The following is a 19,993-nucleotide window of genomic DNA, read 5'->3' on the forward strand; positions in this document are numbered from 1 at the left end:
CCGATTTCTTCGGAACAGGTTGCATTTGACGCAATATTCTGCCCCATTATTTCCTATCGAAAATTGGCCGAATCGGACTATGGGCTTGGGAGTTATGGCCAAAATACTTTTTCTCATAAAAAAGCGCGTAAAAAAGTCTCGCTCACTTTTTTTGTACTTACCCTTGACCAACAGGATGCATTTGACGCAGTATTCTGCCCCATTGTTTCCTATTGAAAATTGGCCGGATCGGACTATGGGCTTGGGAGTTATGGCCAAAATACTTTTTCTCATAGAAAAGCGCATAAAAAAGTCTAGCTCACGTTTAATGCACTTACCCTAAACCGATTTCCTTGCCCAAAATCTCGCCCAAAATACTATTTTTTTACCGCACGAGAAAGGCATCATCACCGCTAGGTGGATTAATCTGGGTTTTTTTATCAAGGAGACTGTTGCACTGAAATTTTTTTTTCAAGAAATTTTTTAAATTTTCATTGTTTTGCCTTTCTCGTACAACAAAGTTGTACCGAAAGGCTATCATTTCACTCTGAAAACGAACTTTTTACAGGAACATCTGATAGTAAAGTTTCTTATACCATTCGACTCAGTTTGATGAATCGAGATGATGTCTGTGTGTGTGTATGTTTGTGTGTCTGTATGGTTACTTTTCCAACCTCAAAAACTCACACGATTTTCATGTACTTCGACTTAACTGATTTTATCGCAACAAGTTGCATTCCGCAGAGCCACTCTTCCAATTACATGCTATTTAATTTCATCAAGATTGATCAATGCGTTCGCAGCTGACAATGAAAATGGTTTAGGCAGTTCTCCATTTTACCCTTCTTACACCCTAAGAAGGGTATAAAGATCGCTTGAAAAACCGACTTTTTATCCGAGGCTCGGAGACCCAAGTCGTATATACCAATCAACTCAGCTCGACGAACTGAGCACATGTATGTATGTGTGTGTGTGTGTGCGTGTGTGCGTGTGTGCGTATGTGTGTGCGTTACAAAAATCTCACATCAAGATCTCAGCCGTCCGTGGACCGATTTGCACGATTTTAACACTAAACGAAAGCTATGACTTTGTCATTGTACGAGTTCATTTTTTTTGCAATCGGACATTTGGTTCCAGATATATGTGAGAAATACGAACATGAAGTGCATTTTTAGAAAACTAACAAAATAATGTCACATGAATATCTCAGCCGTCTGTAAACCAATTTGCATGATTTTATCTTTGAACGAAAGCTATGACTTTGCCATTGAACCCATTGTATTTTGTTTTTGCAATTAGACATTGGGTTCCGGAGATATCTCTGAAATACGAACATAAAGCATTAGACGTATCAACTTCACACATTGGTAAAATATGTCCCATCAAGATCTCAGTCGTCCTTGGACCGATTTGTGCGATTTTATCTTTAAACGAAAGCTATGTTTTTGTCATTGGACCCATTCATTTTTTTCTGCAATTGGAAATTCGGTTTCAGAGATATCTGTGAAATACGAATATGAGACATATTTTCAGACTACTAATGAAGAATTGTCACACCAATATCTCAGCCGTCTATGACCCGATTTTTTTTTCAAGCAATTTTTTAAATTTTCATTGTTTTGCCTTTCTCGTACAACAAAGTTGTACCGAAAGGCTATCATTTCACTCTGAAAACGAACTTTTTACAGGAACATCTGATAGTAAAGTTTCTTATACCATTCGACTCAGTTTGATGAATCGAGATGATGTCTGTGTGTGTATGTTTGTGTGTCTGTATGGTTACTTTTCCAACCTCAAAAACTCACACGATTTTCATGTACTTCGACTTAACTGATTTTATCGCAACAAGTTGCATTCCGCAGAGCCACTCTTCCAATTACATGCTATTTAATTTCATCAAGATTGATCAATGCGTTCGCAGCTGACAATGAAAATGGTTTAGGCAGTTCTCCATTTTACCCTTCTTACACCCTAAGAAGGGTATAAAGATCGCTTGAAAAAACCGACTTTTTATCCGAGGCTCGGAGACCCAAGTCGTATATACCAATCAACTCAGCTCGACGAACTGAGCACATGTATGTATGTGTGTGTGTGTGTGTGCGTGTGTGCGTGTGTGCGTATGTGTGTGCGTTACAAAAATCTCACATCAAGATCTCAGCCGTCCGTGGACCGATTTGCACGATTTTAACACTAAACGAAAGCTATGACTTTGTCATTGTACGAGTTCATTTTTTTTGCAATCGGACATTTGGTTCCAGAGATATGTGAGAAATACGAACATGAAGTGCATTTTCAGAAAACTAACAAAATAATGTCGCATAATTATCTCAGCCGTCTGTAAATCAATTTGCATGATTTTATCTTTAAACGAAAGCTATGACTTTACCATTGAACCCATTGTATTTTGTTTTTGCAATTAGACATTGGGTTCCGGAGATATCTCTGAAATACGAACATAAAGCATTAGACGTATCAACTTCACACATTGGTAAAATATGTCCCATCAAGATCTCAGTCGTCCTTGGACCGATTTGTGCGATTTTGTCTTTAAACGAAAGCTATGTTTGTCATTGGACCCATTCATTTTTTTCTGCAATTGGAAATTCGGTTTCAGAGATATCTGTGAAATACGAATATGAGACATATTTTCAGACTACTAATGAAGAATTGTCACACCAATATCTCAGCCGTCTATGACCCGATTTGAACTCTTTTGGGCTTAAACAGAAGCTGTAATATTGCCATTTAAGGCGGCAAATCAAATCTGCAGTTTTTGTATTTTTTAAAAATTGTTAAATTTCCAGAAATATCCCTTTTTACCCTTCTTACACCCTAAGAAGGGTATAAAGATCGCTTGAAAAACTGACTTTTATCCGAGGCTCGGAGACCCAAGTCGTACCGATTTGCACGATTTTAACACTAAACGAAAGCTATGACTTTGTCATTGTACGAGTTCAATTTTTTTTGCAATCGGACATTTGGTTCCAGAGATATGTGAGAAATACGAACATGAAGTGCATTTTCAGAAAACTAACAAAATAATGTCGCATAATTATCTCAGCCGTCTGTAAATCAATTTGCATGATTTTATCTTTAAACGAAAGCTATGACTTTACCATTGAACCCATTGTATTTTGTTTTTGCAATTAGACATTGGGTTCCGGAGATATCTCTGAAATACGAACATAAAGCATTAGACGTATCAACTTCACACATTGGTAAAATATGTCCCATCAAGATCTCAGTCGTCCTTGGACCGATTTGTGCGATTTTGTCTTTAAACGAAAGCTATGTTTTTGTCATTGGACCCATTCATTTTTTCTGCAATTGGAAATTCGGTTTCAGAGATATCTGTGAAATACGAATATGAGACATATTTTCAGACTACTAATGAAGAATTGTCACACCAATATCTCAGCCGTCTATGACCCGATTTGAACTCTTTTGGGCCAAAACAAAAGCTGTAATATTGCCATTTAAGGCGGCAAATCAAATCTGCAGTCTTTTGTATTTTTTAAAATTGTTAAATTTCCAGAAATATCCCTTTTGCCTTTCTCGTATACTAAGTATACGTAAAGGCTATATGTTCACTCCAAAAACAAACTTTTTATAGAAGGCTCAGAGACCCATAGTGTTATATACCAATCGACTCAGCTCGACGAATTGAGGTGATGTCTGTGTGTGTGTGCGTGTGTGTGTGTGTGTGTGTATGGGTGTGTGTATGTGCGCACCAAAAAAGCAAAAAGTTTAGCTCACTTTTTTTGCACTTACCCTCAACCAATTTACTCGCAACAGGTTGCATTCGACGCAGTATACTGCCCCATTGTTTCCTATTGAAAATTGGCCGATTCGGACAATGGGCTTAGAAGTTATGGCCAAAATACTTTTCCTCATAACAAAGCGCGTAAAAGTCTAGCGCACTTTTAATGCACTTACCCTAAACGGATTCCCTCACAGCAGGCTGCATTCGACGCAGTATCTTGCTCCATTGTTTCCTATTGAAAATTGGACGGATCGGACAATGGCTTGGGAGTTACGGCCAAAATACTTTTTCTCATAAAAAAGCGCGTAAAAAAGTCTAGCTCATTTTTAATGCACTTACCCTAAACGGATTCCCTCACAACAGGCTGCATTCGACGCAGTATACTGCCCCATTATTTCCTATTGAAAATTGGACGGATCGGACAATGGGCTTGGTAGTTATGGCCAAAATACTTTTTCTCAGAAAAAAGCGCGTAAAAAAATCTAGCTCACTTTTAATGCACTTACCCTAAACCGATTTCCTCGCAACAGGTTGCATTCGACGCAGAATCTTGTCTCATTATTTCCTATTGAAAATTGGCCCGATCGGACGATGGGCTCAGAAGTAATGCCCAAAATACTATTTTTTACCGCACGAGAAAGGCATCATCACCGCTAGGTGGATTAATCTGGGTTTTTATTTTGAAATCGTTAAAAGCATGATAATATCAGTTATTTTACATTCAATTGAAGGTCATATGCATAGAAATTGTAATATGCACTGGGCACACACAACCATTCAAAAGTGTAAGAAGGGTTGCGTTCACTGTAGGTGGATTAAGTCGGGTTTTTCCCATATAAACGGGACTACGAGCATTGAGCAGCTACCATGCTTAAATATAAATTACGTTCGCTTGATGGGTTAGAATCCTCGCTACGGCAATATCGATAACGCTAACGCAACGAGCGAAGCTTTTCAAAGCTTGCAATGTGGAACGTGTTGAACATGAAAACTAATCAACGAACAACGCACGCGCTTTATAGCCTATTCAGATTGGGCTATTTATGACTTTGTTAAGTGAGAGGGTATCCAATTATTACGAGGTGTTCAGACTGCAGCAAGATAATATAAATTGGCGTTTCCATGTTTCCTCATTTGCACGCTAATACAGGGTTGAATTCAAGGAGAGTTTTTAAATTTAATTTGCTAAATCAAGCATTTGTGTGGCGACAATCGAACATTTTTTTCTGAACAAAGTTTCTACGAAAAAAAAATATTAAAAAAAATATGAAAAGGGATTTTTGAAGAATATTTGAAGCTCTCACTAAGAATAATGAGCGAAGCTACATTCATTAGTTGGGTGCGCCGTTCTTCGGGGAATCAGACTATTCCTCAATTTATTTTCAAGTTTAATAAGTATTTTGATTCTGTACTATGATCGAACGGAGATTTGATAGAAAAATTTAGATACTTTTGGGAATTCTCACAAATAAATAAAAAAAGGACGATTGGACCAATTTTCAAGAAATATTATCGAACTAAAATGTATTTCCACCAGTATCTCCATGTATGAAGGGCAACTCAGCAATTTAATTTTTTTTTAAATGGAAACTGAACCATTGCGTTCTACTCGACAATCAATGATACAGCTTCTAACAAAATCGAATCGTGTGAATGTGATATAATTTGAACTGAATTTTGGATGAATTAATGCATTACTAATCCATGTTTTATTTAAGGTTATTCTACTTTATATATACATCCCATTCAAATCGTACAGTTGTCCCACGTGAAAAGTTGAAATCCAAAGTATATTAAGCCATTCAAGGAGCAGAATTGAAACAATTTATGAAATCATGTTTATTCATCAAATATATTCGTTTTACAACCATTCCTACGTTTTAAATTGTCTTCCGCATTGGCCCTTGAACTTTGAAAATTTATTCGATTTGTTCTAGAGAGCATCTGTTTTTTAAACAATTCATGTTGAATAAGTGGAGAATAAATAATTATCATCATTATTTTTCATCATATAAAATGCTTTCCACAAAACCATCACAATCCGTGTTATTCTTCAGCGCTCAGAAGATTTCCATCTAACATGCATTCGACCCTGCTGCGACAGAAAGAGCATGACTGTCAACAAATATATTATATAAACAATATGGTTCACTTCGAGCTTTTCCATACAACGAAATGGCGAACCATTTGCCGGTGATAACAACATCATCTAGCGAGCAAAGAGGAATCTAAACGTGTTTTCTTCTTGTTTATTCTAGCTAATCCTCCTGCCAATTTACAGTGACAGTCATACTGTTGAAAAGTTTTCATACGACAGTGCAGGGATGTCCATACTTTTCTGAATAAATCGATCATCAACAGATCGTTTTTTTTCTTTCACACTTTCGATATTGCGCATAAGCCCCAAAATTTTATTCCCACCTTTGGGTTTCCGCGCCGAGCACTCAGCACCAGACTCGGCGACAAGGAGATAGTGGTCAAGTTGGTACTCCTGATTTTTTGACAACTGATGTCGATTGGTTGTGTGAGTGCATCGGTGTCAAAAAATAGAGCTTTTAGCTGAAAATTTAATTGTCAAATGCACATTTTGACAGCAATATAGATGTATGAGTGAATAAAATGTGCAAATGCTCTATCGCGGAAGCAGTCAGACAAGTGTTAATGGTTTCAGTGACGAAACGAAAAGTTTCAATGCAAAAAGCAATAATACAGAAAATAAATTGTGATCCGAGTGCTCCAATAGAAGCTGTTCCGCATACAGGAAAATGCTTGCGGCGCGTTAGAAAATATTGATTCAATTTCTTTTGAGTCAAAAATAATTGCAAGCATTAGCTAGTTTTTCGCAAGATTTTTTATCCATAGTTGCCAGCATCCAGGTGCTAACATATATGCGTGGAAATCATTGTTTAGTTTTTAGTAAACCACCAGAAATTTGCATCACATGCGGGTGTTCTAAACAGTTCTTACTTTTCTCGAAAAATGTATTTGATGCTAGTTTTTTTTTTCCTTGTTGGGTACATTTGTTGATGTTAGTTAAGCAGGAAGGTATTCGCAACTTCACCTGCCAAATATTTTTTGCTAAATTTGTTTCATTTTAATAATGTAATCAATATATGTTATCATAATATTGATTCCAGAACTAATATTTCTAGTGCCTATCATTTAAATGCCCTAATTTCCTATTGAGTTAGAATTTCAGTTTTATATCTATGGATGGGTTTGTATCCATGCTTTCACCGAAGGCAAAATTAATAAAAATTACTCGAGCTTTTCTTTGCATCCTCTGCAGTGATTTAACGGATTTGCAATATTTTTCGCGATTAATTTGTCACAGGCCTAGCGGCTTCCCAATCATCAATTAGCAGTGAATCCAACAAGAATATGACCAAATATCTCGATCTTCTCCGGTATCCAAGGATGTTATCGATCATTTAGTTATATGCGTTTGATCATTTAGTAGTTTGTCAATAACTCATTCCAGAGGCTAAATTTCAATACATATATGTTGTATGGTGGATTTCTAGAGCAAAGGTTTATCTACAACTCTGCCTAACAGTTCGTTCAATTAATTTCAATAATACCGGAGCTACAGCTCTAGTAGCAGTAACTTATACTAAATGATTGAAATTTTGAATTGATTTTTTTTTATCATTTAGTATAAGTTACTGCTACTAGCGCTATAGCTCCGTTATAAGTTAAATTCAAGCATCGACTTGTTAGTTGTAGAAAAATCTTCGCACTATAAGTCCACCATATAACACATTTTGAAATTTAGCCTCTGGAGTAAGTTATTGACAAACTAATAAGTGATCGAACGCAGATTACTAAATGATCGATAACATCCGTGCCGGTATTCAGTGCTTTGAACATAAATTTTCCAAAACAAAATGAGTTTTCTTTTCAAACCCTGGCAAAACCAAAGAAATCTATTGATATTTCACAGAGTTATGGTCATTTGAATTTTGATAGTGTTGACCGAGTTTTAAGCTTTTCATTCATCTCACCGGAGACACTGAAATCAATGAAAGTGCTTCCATCTGTTGCACAAAAACTCAACCATTAATTCTATTCTTGAAGGTTTTGGTTTACCGTGTATCGTGTGTGTAAATAAGAAAAAAGAAAAAGAATACAAACGCACACCATCTGTATTTGAGATTGATTCGTGACTTCTGTTTACACATATTTTTTGGTAGGGTAAAGTGCCCAATAGTGGACCCCCAACCAATAGTGGACCCTCCAGACATTTTTTCATTATTACAGCACAATGGAAACATTTTGCTATGAAATTCCATCGGGAGAACCTACCTTACAATCCTATGATTTGATTACATGCATTGAAAATGCTATGGAAAGTAAAACTAGTTGAATTTTTACAATTTTATAAAAAATAAACACAGGAGTGTCCATTATAGGAATATTTTGGGGGGTCCATAATAGGGAAGAAGAACGTCCCGAAACGAAACATGAAAATCAAATGAAGTGTCGGCTATAGGGAAGCAATTTCCTATTATGGACCTCCAGGGGGTCTACTATAGGGCATATTTAGTCCGACTTTACAATGTTAATTTCAATGAATAACGTTGTGTATTTGAGTGTTTTATGTATGTATCGTGAAGAGGAGATGCAGAGCTTGATATTAGATAATACGCAAAATAAATATTTTGAAAATTTCCACTCCTTTACCAGGAAGAGAAAAATTTCGCTACTAGGGGGTCCACTATTGGGCATTTTACCCTAGCTTCTTACTTTTTTCTTCAAAACTCTGTTCTCCTCCTTCACGATAACAAGTCGCTCAATAGGAATAATAACTCGTTCCACATCAAATGCGTAATCATGATCGTGGACCAAATTCTTGTCGCGATTTTTCCTTGGATTTTCGTTAGGTGTATTTGCTGATCCATGTCGACATTTCCCAATTCAACTTCTCTAGTAACATCAATTCGTTTTATTAGTACTCTTGGTCTAAATCCATTGGAGTTGCTTTTCGATCGATGAAACATGTTTTTCCATCGGAGTTGATAGGGTAAAGTACCCAATAGTGGACCCCTAACCAATAGTGGACCCTCCAGCCATTTTTGCATTATTACAGCACAATGTCAACATTTTCCTATGAAATTCCATCGGGAGAACTTACCTTACAGTCCTATGATTTGACTACATGCATTGGAAATGCTATGGAAAGCAAAATTAGATGATTTTTTACAATTCTATAAAAAATAAACACGAGAGTGTCTATTATAGGAATATTTTAGGGGGTCTATATTAGGGAAGAAGAACGTCCCGAAACGGGACATGAAAATCAAATGAAGTGTCGACTATAGGGAAGCAATTTCCTATTATGGACCCCCAACGGGTCTACTATAGGGCAAATTCAGTTAGACTTTAAAATGTAAATTTTGACGAATAACATCTTGTATTTGGGTGTTTTATGTATGTATCGAGAAGAGGAGATGCAGAGCTTGTTGTTCGATCACAAGCAGAATTAATATGTTGAAAATTTCTGCTTATTATGGCAGGAAGAGCAAAATTCTGCTACAAGGGGGTCCACTATTGGGCATTTTACCCTATTATTACTGCTGGATATGCCGGGAAAAGCGATGGAGCTGCGAAATGCATTAAGCTAAAATGGATTTAATAGCTGGACTTTGTTATCATTGTTTTTATAAACCATTGAGATTTATTTCTGTGATTTGTAGAAGCAGAGTTGGCGAAATGCTTCACAGATTTGACTGTTCTTAATGATACCCGGGGTTTGACAAAACTCGATCCAGGGTCTCACATCCCTAAACATAATTTAATTTACGCACTTCATTAAATAAAAATAAGATGGGTAAACAGCTTTCCAGCTCAGTGTTAAAGAAACTGTTTTTGGCCATCGCCTTGTATGAGTTGTTTGCACGGTGCAATGGCTTGACATTTCTACAAAAGATGATCGATTAAAATTAACAGTGTACTAGTTCGGTTTTTGTTCACTTGCGGCGCTTATCGTGTCTCCGTAAAATCAAAGAAGTCGGGTATCTTGTTGCTTCTAGCCATCTTTGTTGACATCCAACACACAATCTAGTCGCCAGTATTTCACAAATTTAAATGTGCGAATGAATAGGACGGTATGTACACGAACAGCAGGAAGCGTCGAATCTCGGTGTCAGCGTTGTTTTGTGCGGTTTCAAAATCAATCTTCAGTTTAGTACATTGATATTCAATTTGAAAGCTCAAAATATGAATATCATTTCATACTGTAGTGCATGGATTTAACATGTTGAAGTCAGATTCTTAAAAGATTTAAATCTGCTTAGTATATAAAGTAAAATAATAATCATTAATCGGTGCAAATCAACCGCAATTCCAAATATTCATTTCAACCCCGGTAGATATTCATTTTTTACGTTCGATTTCAATCGACTGTTAAGGATCGGGTGGATAATTTGGTATGGAAGTTTGACAGCATGCTGCGAGATATTCATGCCTGCATTGTCGAGCGTCTGATCAAAACGTCGATGCAACTGATAGTAAAACGAAGATTTTCGTCCTTGAGTATAACCTTGTTTTTTTTTCTCTCAGTCGATTCTTTGACTTTTTTATTGTCAAATTTCCCAAAGAACCGTATTATTTGATGCCTCTAAATATTTTTTAAAATTAAAACAACAAAAAATTAAAAATACAGTCGCCTCTCCACATCTCGATATTGAAGGGACCATCGAGATAGGGAAAGATCGAGGAATGGAAGGAAAATTGAAATGGATACTAGATCCAAAAAAGCTCGTTGCTATGAAAAACGACAACAAAACAAATGCCATTTCTTGTTGTGGATCTGTTTGTTATTGTCCAAAGATGGTCTAGTAGCCTAAAAATTTGAACATATCGACATGAGGATAGTGAATCCTGAACAAAATATGATCAGAGCCCATCGAGATAAAGAGATATCGAGATAGGGAGGATATCGAGATGTAGAATACCCAAATGTATGTAGATTGAAGGGACCAAGGAAACCATCGACATAGGGAAAGATATCGAGATGTAGAACATCGAGATGTAGAGAGTCGACTGTATATAGCAGCCAAACGAGCTGCAAAATTGGGCCAATGTAAGATGAAAACCGGCAAAAAAGTGTGAGAACAGAGAGCGAGTATAAAACGAGATGTGAATGCATAATATTAAGTATTAAATATTCAACAGCAACCTCTTAGCTTTCCAAATGTTTCACCGTGTATCGATATGGTGCACCGGCGGTTCAACGCGCAACATCTAATTTGTTATACATATTAGTAAAAAAATGTCTACCAGATTTTACTACAACATTTGATTTTCCGTTGGTATACGATTAACTTTAATCGATTATGTGCACAAAAACCCGACTTAATCCACCTACAGTGAACGCAACCCTTCTTACACTTTTGAATGGTTGTGTGTGCCCAGTGCATATTACAATTTCTATGCATATGACCTTCAATTGAATGTAAAATAACTGATATTATCATGCTTTTAACGATTTCAAAATAAAAAACCCAGATTAATCCACCTAGCGGTGATGATGCCTTTCTCGTGCGGTAAAAAATAGTATTTTGGGCATTACTTCTGAGCCCATCGTCCGATCGGGCCAATTTTCAATAGGAAATAATGAGACAAGATTCTGCGTCGAATGCAACCTGTTGCGAGGAAATCGGTTCAGGGTAAGTGCATTAAAAGTGAGCTAAATTTGTTTACGCTTTTCTTTCTGAAAAAAGTATTTTGGTCATAACTACCAAGCCCATTGTCCGATTCATCCAATTTTCAATAGGAAACAATGGGGCAGAATACTGCGTCGAATGCAGCCTGTTGTGAGGGAATCCGTTTAGGGTAAGTGCATTAAAAATGAGCTAGACTTTTTTACGCGCTTTTTTATGAGAAAAAGTATTTTGGCCTTAACTCCCAAGCCATTGTCCGATCCGTCCAATTTTCAATAGGAAACAATGGAGCAAGATACTGCGTCGAATGCAGCCTGCTGTGAGGGAATCCGTTTAGGGTAAGTGCATTAAAAGTGAGCTAGACTTTTTTACGCGCTTTTTTATGAGGAAAAGTATTTTGGCCATAACTTCTAAGCCCATTGTCCGAATCGGCCAATTTTCAATAGGAAACAATGGGGCAGTATACTGCGTCGAATGCAACCTGTTGCGAGTAAATTGGTTGAGGGTAAGTGCAAAAAAAGTGAGCTAAACTTTTTGCTTTTTTGGTGCGCACATACACACACACATACACACACACACACACACACGCACACACACAGACATCACCTCAATTCGTCGAGCTGAGTCGATTGGTATATAACACTATGGGTCTCCGAGCCTTCTATAAAAAGTTTGTTTTTGAGTGAACATATAGCCTTTACGTATACTTAGTATACGAGAAAGGCAAAAGGGATATTTCTGGAAATTTAACAATTTAAAAAATACAAAAAGACTGCAGATTTGATTTGCCGCCTTAAATGGCAATATTACAGCTTCTGTTTAGGCCCAAAAGAGTTCAAATCGGGTCATAGACGGCTGAGATATTGGTGTGACAATTCTTCATTAGTAGTCTGAAAATATGTCTCATATTCGTATTTCACAGATATCTCTGAAACCGAATTTCCAATTGCAGAAAAAAATGAATGGGTCCAATGACAAAAACATAGCTTTCGTTTAAAGACAAAATCGCACAAATCGGTCCAAGGACGACTGAGATCTTGATGGGACATATTTTACCAATGTGTGAAGTTGATACGTCTAATGCTTTATGTTCGTATTTCAGAGATATCTCCGGAACCCAATGTCTAATTGCAAAAACAAAATACAATGGGTTCAATGGTAAAGTCATAGCTTTCGTTTAAAGATAAAATCATGCAAATTGATTTACAGACGGCTGAGATAATTATGCGACATTATTTTGTTAGTTTTCTGAAAATGCACTTCATGTTCGTATTTCTCACATATCTCTGGAACCAAATGTTCGATTGCAAAAAATTGAACTCGTACAATGACAAAGTCATAGCTTTCGTTTAGTGTTAAAATCGTGCAAATCGGTACGACTTGGGTCTCCGAGCCTCGGATAAAAAGTCGGTTTTTCAAGCGATCTTTATACCCTTCTTAGGGTGTAAGAAGGGTAAAAAGGGATATTTCTGGAAATTTAACAATTTTTAAAAAATACAAAAAGACTGCAGATTTGATTTGCCGCCTTAAATGGCAATATTACAGCTTCTGTTTAAGCCCAAAAGAGTTCAAATCGGGTCATAGACGGCTGAGATATTGGTGTGACAATTCTTCATTAGTAGTCTGAAAATATGTCTCATATTCGTATTTCACAGATATCTCTGAAACCGAATTTCCAATTGCAGAAAAAAAAAATGAATGGGTCCAATGACAAAAACATAGCTTTCGTTTAAAGATAAAATCGCACAAATCGGTCCAAGGACGACTGAGATCTTGATGGGACATATTTTACCAATGTGTGAAGTTGATACGTCTAATGCTTTATGTTCGTATTTCAGAGATATCTCCGGAACCCAATGTCTAATTGCAAAAACAAAATACAATGGGTTCAATGGCAAAGTCATAGCTTTCGTTCAAAGATAAAATCATGCAAATTGGTTTACAGACGGCTGAGATATTCATGTGACATTATTTTGTTAGTTTTCTAAAAATGCACTTCATGTTCGTATTTCTCACATATCTCTGGAACCAAATGTCCGATTGCAAAAAAAATTGAACTCGTACAATGACAATGGAGTGAACATATAGCCTTTACGTATACTTAGTATACGAGAAAGGCAAAAAGGGATATTTCTGGAAATTTAACAATTTTTAAAAAATACAAAAAGACTGCAGATTTGATTTGCCGCCTTAAATGGCAATATTACAGCTTTTGTTTAAGCCCAAAAGAGTTCAAATCGGGTCATAGACGGCTGAGATATTGGTGTGACAATTCTTCATTAGTAGTCTGAAAATATGTCTCATATTCGTATTTCACAGATATCTCTGAAACCGAATGTCCGATTGCAGAAAAAATGAATGGGTCCAATGACAAAAACATAGCTTTCGTTTAAAGACAAAATCGCACAAATCGGTCCAAGGACGACTGAGATCTTGATGGGACATATTTTACCAATGTGTGAAGTTGATACGTCTAATGCTTTATGTTCGTATTTCAGAGATATCTCCGGAACCCAATGTCTAATTGCAAAAACAAAATACAATGGGTTCAATGGTAAAGTCATAGCTTTCGTTTAAAGATAAAATCATGCAAATTGATTTACAGACGGCTGAGATAATTATGCGACATTATTTTGTTAGTTTTCTGAAAATGCACTTCATGTTCGTATTTCTCACATATCTCTGGAACCAAATGTCCGATTGCAAAAAAAATTGAACTCGTACAATGACAAAGTCATAGCTTTCGTTTAGTGTTAAAATCGTGCAAATCGGTACGACTTGGGTCTCCGAGCCTCGGATAAAAAGTCGGTTTTTCAAGCGATCTTTATACCCTTCTTAGGGTGTAAGAAGGGTAAAAAGGGATATTTCTGGAAATTTAACAATTTTTAAAAAATACAAAAAGACTGCAGATTTGATTTGCCGCCTTAAATGGCAATATTACAGCTTCTGTTTAAGCCCAAAAGAGTTCAAATCGGGTCATAGACGGCTGAGATATTGGTGTGACAATTCTTCATTAGTAGTCTGAAAATATGTCTCATATTCGTATTTCACAGATATCTCTGAAACCGAATTTCCAATTGCAGAAAAAAATGAATGGGTCCAATGACAAAACATAGCTTTCGTTTAAAGATAAAATCGCACAAATCGGTCCAAGGACGACTGAGATCTCGATGGAACATATTTTACCAATGTGTGAAGTTGATACGTCTAATGCTTTATGTTCGTATTTCAGAGATATCTCCGGAACCCAATGTCTAATTGCAAAACAAAATACAATGGGTTCAATGGCAAAGTCATAGCTTTCGTTCAAAGATAAAATCATGCAAATTGGTTTACAGACGGCTGAGATATTCATGTGACATTATTTTGTTAGTTTTCTAAAATGCACTTCATGTTCGTATTTCTCACATATCTCTGGAACCAAATGTCCGATTGCAAAAAAATTGAACTCGTACAATGACAAAGTCATAGCTTTCGTTTAGTGTTAAAATCGTGCAAATCGGTCCACGGACGGCTGAGATCTTGATGTGAGATTTTTGTAACGCACACACATACGCACACACGCACACACGCACACACACACACACATACATACATGTGCTCAGTTCGTCGAGCTGAGTTGATTGGTATATACGACTTGGGTCTCCGAGCCTCGGATAAAAAGTCGGTTTTTCAAGCGATCTTTATACCCTTCTTAGGGTGTAAGAAGGGTAAAAAACATAAGACATCCCTATTTTTTGTTGTGATGACATCTTGAAGTGTGTGTGTTTACCGATCCTCATATTTTGGGTAGTTTCGTTTCAGCGTGTATCGATCCTTTTGGACACGGATGGCGCCACATGCGGTGTCGCCAAAATTTCGTGAGAGTGAATCATATTGTTAATATAGTATATTTGCTGTCAACTACGAAACGAAATGAAAACAGAGAGAATTTTCTCTCTGGCAAAGAGAGCGTGACGCTTGTCTGTTTTGTTTTGTTGAATTTCTCCCTGCATCCCAATTAGAACGAAAGCTCTCTCGTAATAATTGTTCGTAATAAATTCTTTATGACTCTTTTTAGCGGGTATCTTTTGACAGCGCAAAATGTATGGAATATTACGTAAATAATGACATCATAAAGCATATTTACCCTGAAACGCCAATTATTATGTCATTAATGGCGTAATCTGAATAGGCTATTAAAGTTGAAAGCGGACTCGATGTTGATTATTGCCATTATACTTTATCGGAGCATTCGCACCAACACAGTTGTAAGTTTCATCGCTGGCAACAGAAATTGTACTAGATAACGACACGATTAACTGTTGTTAACGCTCGTGGTCATGATGGTGTTTGCGTTTGTTTTGTGTCATACATTGGAAGGGGAAAAGAGGGGTTTCATTGATGCTTCAACATGCTGTTTGGTTTGGGTGGTGTGGAGTAATGGTGAAGTTTGGGTGATTTCAAGGGCAAATTTGAATATAGGTAGTTTTCGTTTTATACATCTCCTCATTTCCATATTATATTATGTAGGGACACGGCAGGTATTTCCGTCCATCGTCGTAGGGGCTAAAACCAACGAAAGCAACGTACATTTGCTAGAACTCCACTATAGCAGAACGTTTCTCCTGAGCTTATGATTTGGTACGTATGAGTTGTACAAAAAAGCGTCTCTTTTATTGGTTTTCGAGACTATGACGAACAGACGAAAATACCTGCCGTGTCCCTATGCGGTTTTATTAGTCTTCTATTTATATTTAGGAATCGTTCAAAAATGGCATCGTTGCGTGGTGGGGGGTGTCGTTGGTTGAATAATCTTAAATGTATTTAACGTCATATTTAAGTCGGCCTTGAGAATTATTGGCTTAATTTTCAAAATGTTCGTGTACATTTCACTCCGAAATCGAACCTATTATAGAAGTCTTGGAGACCCATGATGTTATATACCAACCCGACAAGTTAGTCATAACAATTATATCAATATGTGTTACAAATAACAATACTTGAAATAATTTTGTTATAAATTCTTTGTCAAAAATGGATGAAAGAAAATTTCACGATCGTCATAACTTGATTATAACGTAATGTATTATGCTTATTTTACAGAAAAACAAAATTGCCAAAATTTTTGGTAGATACACGCAGAAAAATGTATTGTAGAAACAACAATATTCTGGGTCAAATTCAACAATAAATATTGTTAGCTCAGGGCTAACAATATTTTCCATTTGACTTAATCCATAATATTGTTGTTTTTACAATCAAAACATTGAGCTGCTATATTGTTGAATCAACAATATGATTGTTGAAATAACTGTGACTGTATTGTTGATTCAATATATGAACACGATAAATTCAACAATAAAATATTGTTGAAGCAAAATAACACATGAAGGCGTTCTTTCTTATTTTTCAGGTAAAAGTAAGCATAAACAAATTAAAAGTTGTGAGATTTATTTTATTTTTCCAATCAGTTAAGCCCCAAACGCAATATAACGGAACGGTGACGGAAACGGCAAATTTGACAGAAAATATATGGGCTAACTGTCAAATTTTCCGTTTCCGTCGCCGTTCCGTTGTATTGCGTTTGGGGCTTTAGTTTCAGGGTGTTTCAGGTATTCATATTATCGTTCATATTATATAATATGGCATTGCGAATTTGCCTTGGAATTTGCTGCAATGCTGTTATTTGGGTTAAGTTGATATCATTGAAGAAAACCCTGAGAATGAAATGTTCTTATTTATGAGATTGTCGATAATTATAAACCCAAATTATACTTATCCACCTTTACTTTTCGATGCCGGAAAAGCAGGAATAACTTCCCCCGAATGTTTCCGCCCACAATTCAAATTTCTATATGTGCATATTTCGCCCTGAAAATGCAAAAAAAAACAACGTTAAATATTTTCTGAACATTATTTTTATCGTTCAAACTTACGTGTATAGTCAATAAATTGTTGACTTCAATCCCCGCCTCAATTATATTTCACTTAGTTTTATTAATTTGCTCTCACTTTCTTTCTATTTTTAAAAACAATTTTTCCTCCAACGAAAAAAAAATACGCGTTAAAAAATACACGCTTAATATAATTTAAACAAGCTCTGATCAATCACGAATATTGTTAAAATTACAATCATATTGTTGATTCAATACACTAATAAAAATCCAAATGTACAATTTATTGGGATAAATCTTATGTTTTATTAGATATCATGAGCATTATTTTGATATGTGTAAAAATAAATGTCATAACAAAGCAGTTATCTTTTATGAAATTATTCATAACGCATATAAGCGTTACACATTTTATATATGTTTGTGCCGATATACAAAATATGTTTGCCATCTAATAGTCGAGATTTATATATTTTCACATATAACTCTCATGTTTAAGCAATGCAGAAGCAAAATGGCGTCGACAGAACACGTTCCATCGATAGAGCTGAGTGAGCTAGATCTTCCAGCCGAACTTCTTAAAATTTTCGAAGGTGTGTTTGGTTGGAGATGTAAATTTTCTTTTCATAAATTGATCCTTTTTTTGGTTTTCAGCGAACAATTTTACTGTAGAGAGGCTGGCTAACATTTCTCGCGACGAGCTGCTCGAAACTCTCCAAATAGACGAGGAAGTTTGGAACGTCGATGAAATTTTCCGCCGCATAACAGAATGGCGAAAGACTAACGTGAGTATGAGCCACATAAATTATTATTCCATAATATTATCATTTGGAATATTATGCAGGGATACGATCTAGTTACATTTTCAAATGTGTATGTAGAGGAATGGGACGGCGAGGAAATATTAGTAGAAACAGAGGAGCACATTGTTACTACGCCACCGGTAGACAGTGAGATTGGCCTAGAGGAATGTACTGAAATCGCTAACTCCGACGCTGTTCCCAACGTTCCGGAAGCCAACGACATCAGCAACGAAAGCAAAACGAAAATCGTACTATGCCGGACACCAACGAATCTTACAGAACCGAGCTGTGAAAGACAGATCAGAGTACTTCAAGTCAAACCTAAATTCGAGAGCCAACAGGAAAGCAAAACACCAGCGACTGTAGAAGAAGTTCGCTTTCCATCGCGTAATACAACATTGTTTGTCGGAGATACCAGTAGTCTTCAATCAATCGAAGGTACCAAGGGTCAAACTTTTTCACACCAAATACTAGCGCCTGCAGAAGGAATTAGCTGTTCGCGGTTAACCGAAATAATCCCTCGAGTACACAACGAGAATTATTCACCGCGATATCCGGAAGCTGAAGTCAAATTCTTACCACGTTTCACAAAATTTCCTATAGAAGAATCGGGCTTTTCGAGGGCAGTCGAAGGTGGAAAAACTCACCTAGCTCAATGCCAAGGTCCTGTAGAGGAACCCCGTTGTTCGCAAGCCGCTGAAGTAATCCACATTAAAACAGAAAACCACAAGAATTCGGAAACCAACGCGTCCAGTGCCCCAGTGACACAACCTGGCTGTTCACGATCCTCCGGAGTAGTCCACATCAAGACCAATATCCAGAACAATCCTTATAAAATTTCCAGCGGAGCTCGATCTGTACAATACAAGATAGCATCACCTATCCAGGAACCAAATTGTTCCAACCAACCAGAGAAGAAAGTCCGGAGTAGACCTGATTTACAGCACGATTCAACACCAACAACAAGCGGTAATGCCTGCCACGTGCAAATCGCACCACCCGATCTACCAGCGCCTGCAGAAGGACCGAACCATTTATCAGTCACCGAAATAGTCAACATTAATACCGTGAGTATTGGAGGCAAAACCCAATCTGTACCAAGCAATACATTAGCATCTGTAGGAGAATCGAGCAATTACGGAAACGATGTACAAATAGTATCAAGCATCACACCAGCGCATGTAGGAGGGCCGAGCTGCTCAAAAGCATTGGATCAAGTTGGCCAAAAAATATTGATAAAAGCTGTTCAAAGATTCAGTGTTCAAATCTTGGTTGAACTATTGAACAGAACTATTACAGGGAAGGAGATTTTGAAGCGAGGAGCACGAGGTCCTCTATCAAATGAAAGTCAGCGGGAGCTGGTTGGAATTATCGCCGATTACCATAATAGCTTGGGCATTGCGGTCAAAGAAGAAGTCCTTCGTGACTACAGTGAAGCAATAATAACTCAATTCAAACACGAAACATTGGTATGTATTGAATTTCCAACTCAATTATTATTCATACTAAAAATTAAAAACCTTTCCAGGACACGTACTTTGTAGCACGAAGTGGAAAGCGAAAGAACCACGGTGGTAAACTTTTTAATAGAATAACTAACCTGAAACAAAAGTTAATCAAACGAGCGTTTAAAGAAGAGGAACATCTGTATGGGAAACAAAATCAGATTGATCCATCTACTGTGAGCAACCCAGCAGCAAAGGAAGCAGTATTGTGGTTGGAAAGAAATTATCGTCCATGGAGCACGGTTTTAGACAAATGGATCGAGTCTTTTGAAAGCCGAAAACCCAAACTGCTGAACTGTGCAAACGTCGATGAGATTCTCACAACACATCGACATTATTCCGATGAACATGGATATCAGATTGTAAGTAAATTCTATACACCAAGGTACAGTCTGTAATCGCA

At 36.8% G+C, this 19,993-nt stretch overlaps 1 protein-coding gene across 1 annotated transcript; it reads left to right on the plus strand.

Moving 5' to 3' along the window:
- Positions 1 to 6,458: 6,458 nt before the first annotated feature.
- On the plus strand, positions 6,459 to 19,988 carry LOC134216972 (uncharacterized). The gene is made up of 5 exons (XM_062695726.1): positions 6,459 to 6,618; positions 17,790 to 17,875; positions 17,937 to 18,067; positions 18,127 to 19,554; positions 19,614 to 19,988. Exons 2-5 carry the CDS (start codon positions 17,797 to 17,799, stop codon positions 19,986 to 19,988), a joined length of 2,013 nt encoding a protein of 670 aa, XP_062551710.1. The 5' UTR covers positions 6,459 to 6,618; positions 17,790 to 17,796.
- The last annotated feature ends 5 nt before the right edge of the window (positions 19,989 to 19,993 follow it).

This window comes from Armigeres subalbatus, chromosome 2 (assembly GCF_024139115.2).
Source record: "Armigeres subalbatus isolate Guangzhou_Male chromosome 2, GZ_Asu_2, whole genome shotgun sequence".
Lineage (NCBI taxonomy): Eukaryota > Metazoa > Arthropoda > Insecta > Diptera > Culicidae > Armigeres > Armigeres subalbatus.

Excerpts from the sequence above, each read along its gene's own strand:
- LOC134216972 (XM_062695726.1), top strand. The coding sequence starts at position 17,797 with ATGGCGTCGACAGAACACGTTCCATCGATAGAGCTGAGTGAGCTAGAT. Across the intron at positions 17,876-17,936 it reads ACTTCTTAAAATTTTCGAAG|CGAACAATTTTACTGTAGAG; the intron begins GTGTGTTTGGTT and ends TTTGGTTTTCAG. Across the intron at positions 19,555-19,613 it reads AATTCAAACACGAAACATTG|GACACGTACTTTGTAGCACG; the intron begins GTATGTATTGAA and ends AAACCTTTCCAG.